The sequence below is a fragment of the Catharus ustulatus genome, chromosome 1, assembly GCF_009819885.2.
Source record: "Catharus ustulatus isolate bCatUst1 chromosome 1, bCatUst1.pri.v2, whole genome shotgun sequence".
NCBI classification, from domain to species: domain Eukaryota; kingdom Metazoa; phylum Chordata; class Aves; order Passeriformes; family Turdidae; genus Catharus; species Catharus ustulatus.
Genome location: NC_046221.1, coordinates 113,203,884 through 113,216,570, shown reverse-complemented (window position 1 = coordinate 113,216,570; position 12,687 = coordinate 113,203,884). Strand labels below are relative to the sequence as shown.

Sequence of the window (12,687 nt, the reverse complement as noted above, 5' to 3'; positions counted from 1 at the left end):
GGGTAGCCTGAGAAACACAGGTCACACTGTCATGCCCAAGGTGATAAGAGTGTGTCAGTGCTGGAGTTTGGAATGGAAGCCAGCACTCCTGACTCTTTTGCCAATTCTGTACCCTTAGCTGTCTTCCTTAAATTTAAATCATGGCTGGTCTCACATTCTTGAATTCAAGGACTGGAACCCTGCCTTTTGTTCCAAAGATGTAACAAAGCTGGTGATGCGCACAAAAAGGGTGAAAACAGTGGGACTTAGGAAACATATTATTCTGTTAGTTATACAAATGCAGTCTTATTTTAAATATGATCTTTAGAACTTGGAGACTAAAAGCATTTTATTTTTAAGAGAAAGCTTAGATTCTGCACAAATTGATGTCTCTTGCCTGGGGAAGTTTTTTATCTGCCCCAGGCAAGTGGGTGAGGGGATTTTTCAAACCCTGTTTATAAGCCTTTAGGAAAATCATATTTTCAACACAGAATAATCAAAGTGATTTTGATGTTTGTGACCAGGAGATCACCTTGGATCTGAGTAATATGGGAAATACAATCAGGGTCACATTTAATGGGGTTCAGGTCTGCTCTTGAACAAGTATAATTTCTGTGTAATTAAAATTAGTTTTGCTTCAGCATCAGGAGTGCATGCCTTTCTTCCTACTTTTTTCTTCATCAAGTAAGGTACTGGAAAGACAAAAAACCAGCCTTCTCTGTTTTCTGTAGTGTCATATAAAAATATTTCTTTTTCGGAAGTCTTTCTTCCTTGGAATGTTTGAAGAACTCCCTGTTCTGTGTTCCCATGCTCAAGAATGATTAGCATGGTTAATTTACACTTTGCCAACAGTAACTCTGTGATTTGAGAATTGTCATTGATTATCTTCACCTTGACTTGTGGAAGATCCTGAGATGAAGCTTCCCTTGTCCTAATTGCTTTGACTGTGTGTATCAGCACAAACAGTTTGATGGAGAAGTTTCACCTTACAGGCTTCCTATCTTGTAGCTGCCCATTGTGAGGAACATTCACCATCTCCAGAACTATCTGTTCAGCAATGACCATAGGCAAAGATATGCATATAGGAGAAATATTGTGTGTCAGTCTGTACAGTCCTCATAATTAGTTAGCAAGTTCAGGAAAGAAGAGGCATTTCTATAAGATTTGTTGAACCCTCTTCCTCTTCTCAGCATGCCGTTGTGCAGCTTTGCCCGCAGCTGTGGGTTGCTGCCTGTTGGAAGAGCCCTGGTTACAACCTTCCTTGGAGGATGTGTCTGTGTCTTTTAGCTCTACAGACTGGAGTATACCAAGTCCTTTTCTTTCATGCTCCCCTTGGTGGGGCTTGCATGGGCTGTACTTGTCTTCTCCCAGCAGTAGCAAAGGCAGAACAAACTGGAAGGGTTTGTCAGTGATGGTGGAAAATGTCAAATCCCAAGCAACTCCTGATAATCCACTAAAATTTTCCCTGCTAATAAAGTAGCTAACATACGTTTTTAATTTTTTTATCAAGAGTTACAAAAGGTGTCACCTACAAGATGAGAAAGTGTCACCCACCCTTAACCTTCCTCTGGGAGTCTTTTGCAAAGGGTTTCATCAGCCATTGTATCTGACTACCAGTGTATGTGACTGGATGGGACATGTGGCTCAGCAACCTGTGCCCTGATGCTGCCATATTCCAGTCTCTCCAGAGAGGCCATGGTGTCAAAACAGCTGAGACTGACCTGAGCCTTTGCCTGAGTTTGTGTTGACAGCTGTCCTCAGTGGATCCAGCTATAAATTAGTGCCTGGTCAGGCAGGCTGGGAGTCAAGTTCTTCTCCTCGTGTAGGTAACAGAGACAGGCACTTCAGCTGTAGCAGTCTGGGGGCAGGGGATTGCCAGGACCACCAACATTTTTCAGCTGACACTCAGAGCAGGCCTTCCATTTCACACCCTCTAAAAGCTCTGCAGCATTTGGAGGTATGTGATGCTGCAGAGCGACACAGAGTCCCCAGGCAGGTGCAAAGGAGAGCTGCTTTATTGCAAAAACCAGGCCTTTCTAAGCAGTTAGCCAGTTATCAGCTTACATTGTTTTAAGGCACAACAAGCCCAAGCCAACCAACCACCACACACCACGATGTGGACATGTGGCAGTCACACAGCCCCTCTCTCATGTCTCTCTCTACCCCTGTGCCAGCTGAGTCACCCTCCCATAGTTCTCTTCCACTTGGCCTAAGTACCAGGCCTGAGCCATGATTTTACAAGGGTAACGAGGCCCTTATTTTATAAGGCTTTACCTATATGCATCAGAGATAGTCAGAAACACTGAACACTGCTTTCGGGAAGGATTGGGTAGAAAAGGAAAGGAAGTTTGCAGTTTGCTGTGTCTGCATGGGAATGTTGTGATTTTGTGTAAACCTTTGCCTTTGTTGGTTTTCATCTGTTCCTTTTCCTTGTGAAGGGCTCTGACACCTCACAGAAACCACACAATGGTAATTTTCAGTGGTCCCACCTGCAGAATGGCCACCACCACCTGGCTTAGCTCATCCTATCTAATTCCCCCTGCTTTGACTAAAGATGCCATGACCTACACAACTTATGCATAGGATAAATTTAGCTTTTGGACTAGCAGAAAGTGAAAGCTGGGGGCAACCACTGACCTTTTTTTTTTTTTAATTCTTGTAAGTCACTAAGGGTCATTTGGGGCAGAGGTGTGCTCCCACTCAGCTGCAGGAGCACCATGTAGTGTTCTCTTAGCAGAAGGAAGGATTGTCATGTGGGATGTAAAACATTGTCCTTGCTCTCACCGTCCTTCGCGAATGCCCGTCACCAGAGTCACGGATCGTCACTGCAGGCAGCGCTGTGTCCGGCGGGAGGTTGGCAGCCTGGCATTTAGGAGTTCAGCACGGGCAGGGCACTCTCCTAAACTGCTCCTTCCCAGCTGAGAAACGGCAGGGAGCCGTGCCAGTCGCCAAGCACTCCATTCCCGCTTGTTTTTTAATAAGCAGATACAGTATTTACCTGCAAGATCAATGCTACTCGTGTAGCACACTGGTGACATACAGAAGGACCTTTTCTAAGCGGCGCTCTGGGAATTGAGGCCTCTGCAGCAGGGCTGGAAGCCACTTCTTACCTAGCAACTGTTTCTAAGTAGGACAGCCGCTGACTGCCCTCATGGCGGAGTGGATGAATCCTGCAGCACCCTCAGGAAGGGAACCTGGTGCCAGGCACCAGCCGGCCTTGGAGGACAATGGGAGGAAGCAGAGGAACAAGCAGTGGGGAGCGGGAAGGGTTTTAAAGCCGCAGGACGTGGACGGGAAAGCCACGTCAGAAGGCGCACAGGGACTTTTCTGGGCTGTTCAGAGGAGAAATGCAAATAAAGAGGGAAAAAATCCAGGACTGTCAGAAAGGGAGGTTTGAAATCCTGCAGCTGCAAAAGGTTTCATGTATGCCCACAGGACTGGGAATGTGGAGTAGGAGTGATGTGAGGGTATAAACTACCCACCCTTCTCATGCTGGTTATTACAAGAAACTCCACCTCAGCCAGAGTGCCAAAACAACATTCACAGTTCTTACCCATGGTAGACAGGATCATGTGTGATCAGCATTAAATTCCTCATGTGCTGTTTTGCAAATGTACTTGGTCGTGACTGGGTGGCTCTACTAAGAAATGATGTTTCAGGTCATAAGTCATCATTTCCTACTGAAGGCTAATGTTCTGCATTCGTGCTTAGTGCTAATTGTAAGTGGAAAAATCTGTGCTTTTAATTCCCAATCAAGCTTTGGATATTCTGAAACATTCTGGATAAGAGAACACTTCAGCAATCGTAGGTGCTGAGGGGTATCCAGTTTCCTGAGCTTAGAAAAACAAAAAGCTGCTCCAGTTCACAGATTGTGTTGGACTTTCTCTTTGTAAGGGCTGTGGTGAATGTCAATTTTCTTTTGATTTCTCCTGCAGATGAAGGACTGAACCATGAATGCAAACTCTGCAATCAGACATTCGACTCTCCTGCCAAACTTCAGTGCCACCTGATAGAGCACAGCTTTGAAGGCATGGGGGGCACCTTCAAATGTCCGGTGTGCTTTACAGGTAGGAGTCCATCAGTGCTTGTCCCAGTCATGCCCTTAGCTTGGCCTTGCAGAACTGCTTGAAAAAATGTGTCATGTGCTGGCTTTAGGTCAGTTTTAGGAGAGAACACTACATTTTTCTCATTAGTAATATTGATTAGAAATCGTTTAGAAAGCTGAGCTCCTTGGAAGGTCAGTCATCCATCTGTAAGAAGTGCATTTCAAGCTCTTCTATTGGAAGTTTGAGTTTTTTATAATTACAGAGGTGATAGTCTGTTACTTTCCACAGTATCACATTCATTACTTCCATGTTTCAAACTTGCCAAGGTTAAAACTGTCCATAAATTTGTGCTTTAAAGCTACAGATGCTTCATCTAAACCAATAAAACTCAGAGCAGAATTTGGCCCCAGTTCCCAAGCAAAGCAGCATTCTCCTCTGATGGGGTAAGAAAGCCCACGTGCGTGTGTTTGTTGGCTTGTGGTGAGAAGAAACACCCTTGCAATGTGCTTTAGAAAGCAAACCATGCTGTCTTGCCACAAGTCAAGTTCTGCTCTCCCCTGACACAAGTCCAAGTGTGGAATAATCCTCGCCGAGTCAGTGGTGTTATTCAGTAGTAAAACCCAAGTGAGAAAATAACTTGACCCAGTGGGGCTAAGCACTGCAGTGTTTGGGCCATAATGAAGAACAGAAAAATGCTGTTGTTGGAAATGAAAACACATTAAAAGGATGCCTACTGAGTTGTTGTGAGTTTTTTAAGGTCTTTCTAATGGAACATTTCATAAAATGATAACCTAAAACATGAGTGCTAATATGTATTTTGCATTCCCAATTTTGCTTTAAAAGATTAAAATCAAAGATAATCACAAACATGACAAAACACACTTTAGGTATTCACACATCAATGGCATGCTAATTCTGAAAGCCATTCAAGGTTTCTGTTTTCCATTAATGGAAGTGAAGGATTTTCATTGATAAGCAAATAGACCCTTTAATACCTTCATTTTACTTCTCTTTGTTTGGCAGCTCCACACCCAGTGAAACCTAAGTGAGTGCTACCAAGGAAAACTAAATTTGAATTTTTCATCTTTCAGATACAGTGGTTGGTGATGATTATTACCTCACTGTGTTTGGGTTTCACTCATTTCTGGGGCTATAAAATTAAAAAAATACATAGTTCCTCTTCACTGCACAGCTTGTCTGAGCATGGGTAGTACCACCACAGTTTGTAAAGTGTCTGTGTTCAGTAGTTCTTTCAGTTAGGCATTTCTTCAAGTTTTTAGTATTACTACTGATTCTGCTAATTTTTTTCCCTTGTTTTTGTTTGCACATTATGGTGTGATCTTTTTTTAGTGTAATGCCATGAATCTTCAGTTTCCAAGTTTGGGGTGCTGTAAATGCAACATAAAAACTTGCATATGTAGAGAGTACTTACTGAGAGTTCTCCATGCGACCAAGATCCCTGATAAAACTAATGCTTCAATTTCTGAGCCAGTAGCCTTGTAAAATGTGTTAAAGAGTACGGAGAAAAGTCGATTCCAATCTGTGAGAAATACTCCTTGCTTTTTGCTGATGGGGTAAATAGACAGTGAGCATTAATCACAAACAATGATGCTTTATTAGCAATATGCCATTAAATTACCTCAGCACATCTTGCTAGAATATTAACAAGAAGTAAGAATCACCAATATAAGTTTTATATGGAAAATGGAATCTGATCTTTTTTTTTTCTGGGGTAATGAGAAATGTGATTAAAATGTATGACTCAGAAGAACAATATTCTGATGTTTTTTGTTGCCTTGCAATTAGAATAATTTTAATGATTAGAAGTGGAGTCAAAGTCAAATGCCAGCATCTTTAATAAATCCTTTCCCTGCCTATACAGATTAATATTGTAGATGCAAACTTTTTTAGGTCACAGTGCACCAGGCATCCATCAGAAGTCAGTGCTGCCAACCCAAACACTGCCTCTGGCATATACAATTTAATTATTAATAGTATGTCTCCTAGGTAAACTGTTACACAGTCTTAGGGCCTTGTTTTGTAGTCATTAAAATTGAACATGTTTATATTATTGAAACCCTTGCATTCAGTGTGTAGGCAGAGTTGATCTTAAAGTATCCAAAGAGAATTTACCTGCAGTTCTGTTTCACATTTATAGACATTGCCCCAGTATAGCTGTGGGATACAATTTTTTACATTAACACATTTAAATACAGAGCTGTTTGTTAGCTTTAACTTTAGGCACATGGAGTAAACAGGACTTTGGCATCTGTGCTTTTCAAACCTGTTTGTTGCTAGGAAATAAGTTTTGTGTGTGTTCAATCAAAGTGCAGTAAGCATGAAGAAATAATTCTGAGGAGGAAATGGCATTTTCAGATACTTTATACTTGAAATCTTCACAGGGTCATTGGTTGTTTTTTCTTGGTCAATTGATGTTTTTTTTCCCTTACACCAGGAATCTGTTTCAATAAATTTGTTTCAGAAGAGGCATCGCACTTTGAAGATAAATTACATTCATTGGTACACATTATAGCAACAGTGTAAGGTGAAATCTGAATGCACTTGCCTAATTTTATGTCCTGGAATTGCTCAATGCTATTGGGAGATTGCTTATAAAAAATACTTCTCTTATGATATGAAATAACGAAAAACTTGTTCTTTGTCTAATATTTCAGTGTTTGTCCAAGCAAACAAGTTGCAGCAGCATATTTTCTCAGCCCATGGACAAGAGGACAAGATCTATGACTGCACACAGTGTCCACAGAAGTTCTTCTTCCAAACAGAGCTGCAGGTACCACACTTGTTACCTGGGGGTTATAATGGCATTATGTATTTGATAGCTAAGTTCAAAGCTGTACTTGACATGACCTCCTCTGATACTTACTTATCATCAGGATGGGAATTAGAGAAGGTCAAGAGAAATTGCAGGTGATTCGACCCATGCTGCTTCAAAAAGGTGCTGGCAGAAAGCCACCTGAATTTCAGGATTCTTGCACTGTAGGTTGTTGCAGCTCAAGTTATTGTCTAGGAGAGAGAAATGGGCATCCTATTCTTCTGCTTGATACTATAAAACGTTTAGTAAAGCAGTGAAATAGAAAATAAATGCATTCTTTTGTCTTTAGCTGCGAAAAGCTATGCACTGAAGTAGGAGTGTAATGATGGCAGAGAGGGAGGTAGGCGGAATTTCTCTTTTGATTTGGTGGGGAATAAAAATAGGACCAAATAAATGCCTTTTTGTGGGCCATTAACGATAAACAAAAGGATGGAGAGAGAGAGAAAAGAAAGAAAGAAAAGAAAGAAAGAAAAGAAAGAAGGAAAGGAAGGAAGGGAAGGAAGGGAAGGAAGGAAGGAAGGAAGGAAGGAAGGAAGGAAGGAAGGAAGGAAGGAAGGAAGGAAGGAAGGAAGGAAGGAAGGAAGGAAGGAAGGAAGGAAGGAAGGAAGGAAGGAAGGAAGGAAGGAAGGAAGGAAGGAAGGAAGGAAGGAAGGAAGGAAGGAAGGAAGGAAGGAAGGAAGGAAGGAAGGAAGGAAGGAAGGAGGTGTAGATATTCAAAAGGCAGTTATGAAAAGAAAGAAACAGGAACACAAGGTAAAAATTGCTTTTAATGGTAAAATTAAGACTGGATTTTAAAAAGCAGAATAGATAACTGAGATATGAAGATGCAAAGCATACAGAGTATAATTATGATGTGTACAATCACCTCCTAACAAGTCTATCCCACCAAAAATACACTTTCATTTCAAAACACATGGGCTCCCAAGCAGCTGCCTTCATTTTTTTTGTTGTAATAAACAAACCACATGTTTCTCCAGTCAAAATTTATTCCTGCCCTAGACTAAGGAAAAGAATTTGCTCTTTCCAAATAAGCCTCATTCACTGAAACTTCAACATAACTGAAGCACCTGGTTTTCTAGTGAAGGGCACAAAAGGGTGTCACTACAGAGAGAAACTCTGTTCTACATGGGTTAGATGACAGTGTTTTGGTAGTTCCATGCTGCAGAAGGCTCTTACTAGACCCCATCTTCACATCCTTGTGACAGCCTCCTTCTGGCTTATCTACACTTGCAAAAATGAAGAGGTATTTATTTACTTATACACTTAATTCATTATGTTTATTAGTATTTTAATTAACTTGGGTACCCCTACCTCAGTGGAGAATGCCTTATGTTTAAAAAAAATGCAGTGCCATCATGCCATTTGCATTTGTTGGGATCACTGTCTTTCTGCTCTTACCTCCAATTACCTACCCAGGCTGGTGAAAGGGCAGCAAAGCATTCAGGCAAAGCCATAGGTACTGAGCTTTGGGGTCTGCTCTTGCTGAAAATACACTGGTCTTCAGGCCACTCTCATTTAAAACGTATTCTAGGAGGCATTGCTTTGTTCAGGCTATTTACCACCTAAAGCAGTGGAATCTCTGGCAGCTATCCTCCAGGTTGTGCTTCTTTATCCTTTCACATTGCCGTGGTTTGTGTTGGGGCTTGCAGCATAGATGTATGTTTATTCTATCAAGAGCAGTTCCTTCTTTTTAAATTAAATGTGCATGTAATGTGCTTCTCCCAAGCACAGGACATGCTGATCATGTCCGATTAGAAGGCAGGGTCAGCATTGCATGTTGTATGGAAGGCATGGTGGAAACATGAACAAAGTAGAGCAGGGCAGAATGCAATAGCATAAAAGTCCTATCCACATGTATGGTACAGCTGATAATTAAAGAGAATTAATTCAAGCATACAGAAGATATGTGCATTACAATGGTGCTTAATTTGGTGTTTGGCCCAGTGTGATTCTTCACTTAGCATTTTCCGGCTTCTGTTCAGAAAGAGTAGTCTATAGGAACATAAGAATCCCCTCATACTATGTGCATCTCACCTTCTCAATGCAAAAATCAAGCAGGACTCCCTTTAGAAGTTTCCATTATTTCACTCCAGACACTTGCCAGGAATACACCACAATCCCACAGGACCACATTCCTGTGAGAACAGAGAACAAACGGCCAGTCCTGAAAATCAAACCTTCAATATATTGCTCAACCTTCAAGCTGAAATAATGAAATTTTACAGGAATTTGCTCTTTGTTTTAAGATCCTTTGACACTTCCTTTGTGCTCCGTACACTCCCTTGAAACACTTTGTGCTAAATAGCTACAGAACCAGCTTTAAACTTTTTTAGATACTACCTGCATATGCAGGAAGCAAATGAAAACCTTCTGTAACAGTTAGAAGTTTGTGCTTTCAGAGTGTTTCAAGTTGTGAATTTTTGTACTTACACTTTTAAAAGGCGATATGGTGTGTTTATACTTCTGAAAAGGAGTTGAAAAAGTGTGTCTCTAAAAATGTTTATTCTTTAAAATAGAAAACTTTTAATAAGACATGCTTAACACAATAAGGACTTTTCTAAAATAGGTACAATCTCTAAGTACCAGATGAGGAAGCTGAAACGTAGATGCATTTATAGGGTGCCTAAATTTCCCCCAAAAATTAAAATCTTCTAATTGAACACGTGGACTATTCAATTGTCTGTGGAGGGTGGATATAACTAAAAGTGTTCTCCATCCATTATCCATTATACTGAATTTTTAATTTATTAGGAAATAAACTTATCACTAGTTTATTACTGAATTTTCATTAAATTATGATAAAGGAATTCATACCTATTAAGACTTCATTTTTCTGCTCACATGCTGTTTCCAGTGCCTGCTCCTTTTTTGCCTTAGTCTTATTGGACATAGACTTAGGCGTTTGCTCTGGTATTTGTGCTTCTCTTGTCTCTGATGAGGAGTAACCATTTCTTTTCTATTTCCAATGCTAATATTAATTCCACAGAATCAGAATTATTTGAGTTGGAAGGGACATTAAAGATCATCTAGTTCCAACCCCCTGCCATGGGCAGGGACAGCTTCCATAAGACCAGGTTGCTCAAAGCCCCATCCAACCTGGCCTTGAACACTTCGAGGGACACAACATATTGTGGTGTTTGTGGGGAGAAATGGGGTGCCCTTGTGGAGTGTTATCCAAAGTGAATGAATGCATTCACTTTTGTTTTATGCAGATGTTGCTGGATCAGAGAGGTACTGATATCCAATAGAACTGATGAATATTTGTACTTTTTTTTCAGTGTTTTATCAGTGATGATAGTTAATCTTCAATATGATGCTAGCCAAGATTACACGATGTCAGCACCATTTTGCCCAATACAAAAATGATATCACTTTTTGGGGAATCAGGACATTTCCTTAACTTCTTGTGACTAATAATTAGCTGCCCCTGGGGTAGTTAAGTGTCCCCACTTTAGAAACATGAAAACTAGGGCAAGAAATAATTGGATCAGCAGTTGCTTCTCATCCTGTTCAAAAGGGACCTGGCCTCAGTGATTCACGCCCTTGCTGCTTCCCATCTGGACTCCATCAGCACAGAATACCTGGGCATGAAGCCATCAGCCTGTAGGACGTTCCAGCTAATACAGAGAGCTGCAGCACTGGCACTCGGTAGCAAAGGAGACCAGGAGCATATTCAATCAGCTCTCTTGCTCTCTATATTGCCTTCATGTATGTTTGTCCAGTTGTGTTTTAAGACAGTCTTTAATTTTCTTGGTGGACTTGTCAAGTGCATCTCAGAGATTACCTGAGAATTCTTCCCACTTGGAAACAATGTGATAGTTGACAAAGTTCTGCTTTGTGAGCATTTCTATCAAAGAGCTGAAGATTTTTGCTCAGGAGCTAGAACTTCCTCACAGACTGGCCTGTGAGAGCAGGGAACAAACTTCCACAGCAGTTAAGTATTACGACAGATGTCCTCAACTTATGCTTTTAAGAGCAGGATGCACCTACATGTGCCAAAGGCTCCCTTTTCTCATACAAACATATACCTGTATGTAGATTTCTAAACCTTCCCCAAAATCCCAAACCACAGCAACAGAGCTCTACCAAAACAAGACACACAGCTCCTCCCCAGGGAAAGGATGAAAGAAAGAATGAAGCACTCATAGCAGATGTTACTCATGTCGCTTCAAACAGCAGGATAACATTCTTAGCTCCCAGTACAGGGCGCTGAAACAAAGCAGGACAGAGGCAGTATAGAAGAGTCTCTGAAGTTTTATGTAGCTTAATGTGAGTCCTCTGGATTTCCAGTTCTACCATTTTCTTGTTGCAAGGTTAGCACTGTTGAAACTAATCTTCTAGTTTCTTCCTCACTTCTTTAAGGGTTAAGCTTCCCAAAGATCTCAGCATTGAAAAATGCTCCCAAAAACTCAACATTTTAAAACAGCCTTTAAAATACCCTTGACCTGAGCTGGAGCAGAACTAAGCAAGCTCTAGGCTATTTCAAGAACTAAAGGCTTGACTGAGACCTTTAGTGGAGACAGTGGCAGAGCTGGGATTCAAACACTATGTTCCCTCATTTGGGGGTCAGCTAGAGAAAACTGCTAATTAACCTGGGCTGGGGCTCTCTCCTTGTGGCAGAGGCCTTCTGGGGCCAGCTGGGAAAGAGGTTGGTGTAGGAATAGCATCAGCCATAGCAGCAGTGGCACAGCTACCTCCATCTAGGATTGTTTTGCCAAGGCCCCCACAGTAGTTGAGTCTCTGCACCATGTAGGTCCCAACAGCAGGGGAGACCGTGAATAATTCATGCTCTTTACACAAAAACAGGCAAAAAACTTTCAAACCTGCAGGATGTTTTCCTCACAAAGAAAAGACCTCAAAACATTTTTTTAAGTGAAATTGGAGATTAGTTTTGGCATTTCTAGGTCCCCAAGCTCTTAGGGTGAGGAGTGGAACATAGATGCTGGCTTTCTAGGCCCCAAAGGCCAGGAGCCAGCAGGGAATAACTTTGTCAGCTCCTCTTAAAAAGAAGCCTACCTGGAATCCAATTAACAGTCAAAGCTTTAGGCCAGCATTTTCAAACTCAGTGGCCTATTTCTGAGAGGGTGCTGAGCACCTCCAGCTGCAGATAAGGCCAGGGCAAGATGCTGGTGCTGAGTACATCAGGAAATCAGGTCAAAAATGCCTGAAGTTAGGAACCTTGATAAAAGCATAGGTGCTGAGCAGCCATAGCCTCATTTAAAGTTTCTACAAAACACTTTTGATGCCTAAATACAGGCAACACATTCGATAATGTTGGCCCTAGACCTTAGCAGGCAGTCAGGTTGCTTTTCTCAGAGCAATTGTCTAGGAATCAGAAGGGCTGGATTAATTTCTAAGGTCAGGTACTAACTTGCCTCACATAACCATTCACACTCTTCTTATTGTGGGTGAGGATAATGATAATAATATGTGTTCCAGAGATACTAGGATTGTACTTAATGTTTGTGTTTTAGGGGACTGGACTGAGCTGCATGCATTGCAGGTTTGCTTTTTTTCCTGAGCCCTTACTGTGCATTTTGTTTCAGATAGATAGGCGTGCACCAGTAGGTGCATTGAGTATAGTTCCATGTCTTTCAAGTTTTAAAAAATTCAGACCTGTGTTCCTGAGATTTGAGACTTTTTCCCCCTAGAAGGGAGAATTATTTTCTTTGCAAATTTTCTCAAAAAGGCAATCAAGAGAAGCATGGTGGAGGCACTCATGCATTAGCTCTTTAAGGACATACCTTCTAAGTGTTTCCCCTGCAAGTCTTTTGCTTCAATGTCAAACAAAGTTTAAATACAAAAAGAAATTCTTTGAATTCCCTTCCA

General features: G+C 41.3%; 1 protein-coding gene across 13 annotated transcripts in view; it reads left to right on the top strand.

Annotated features, from left to right (window-relative positions):
- ZNF521 (zinc finger protein 521) overlaps window positions 1–12,687 on the top strand; it is a 229,323-nt gene that overhangs the window by 196,265 nt on the left and 20,371 nt on the right. For all 13 annotated transcript variants that reach the window (XM_033059028.1, XM_033059045.2, XM_042779256.1 and 10 more), the window contains 2 exons: window positions 3,915–4,046; window positions 6,701–6,816. In XM_033059028.1, coding sequence (XP_032914919.1) covers window positions 3,915–4,046; window positions 6,701–6,816 — 248 coding nt within the window. The remainder of the gene's footprint in view (window positions 1–3,914; window positions 4,047–6,700; window positions 6,817–12,687) is intronic.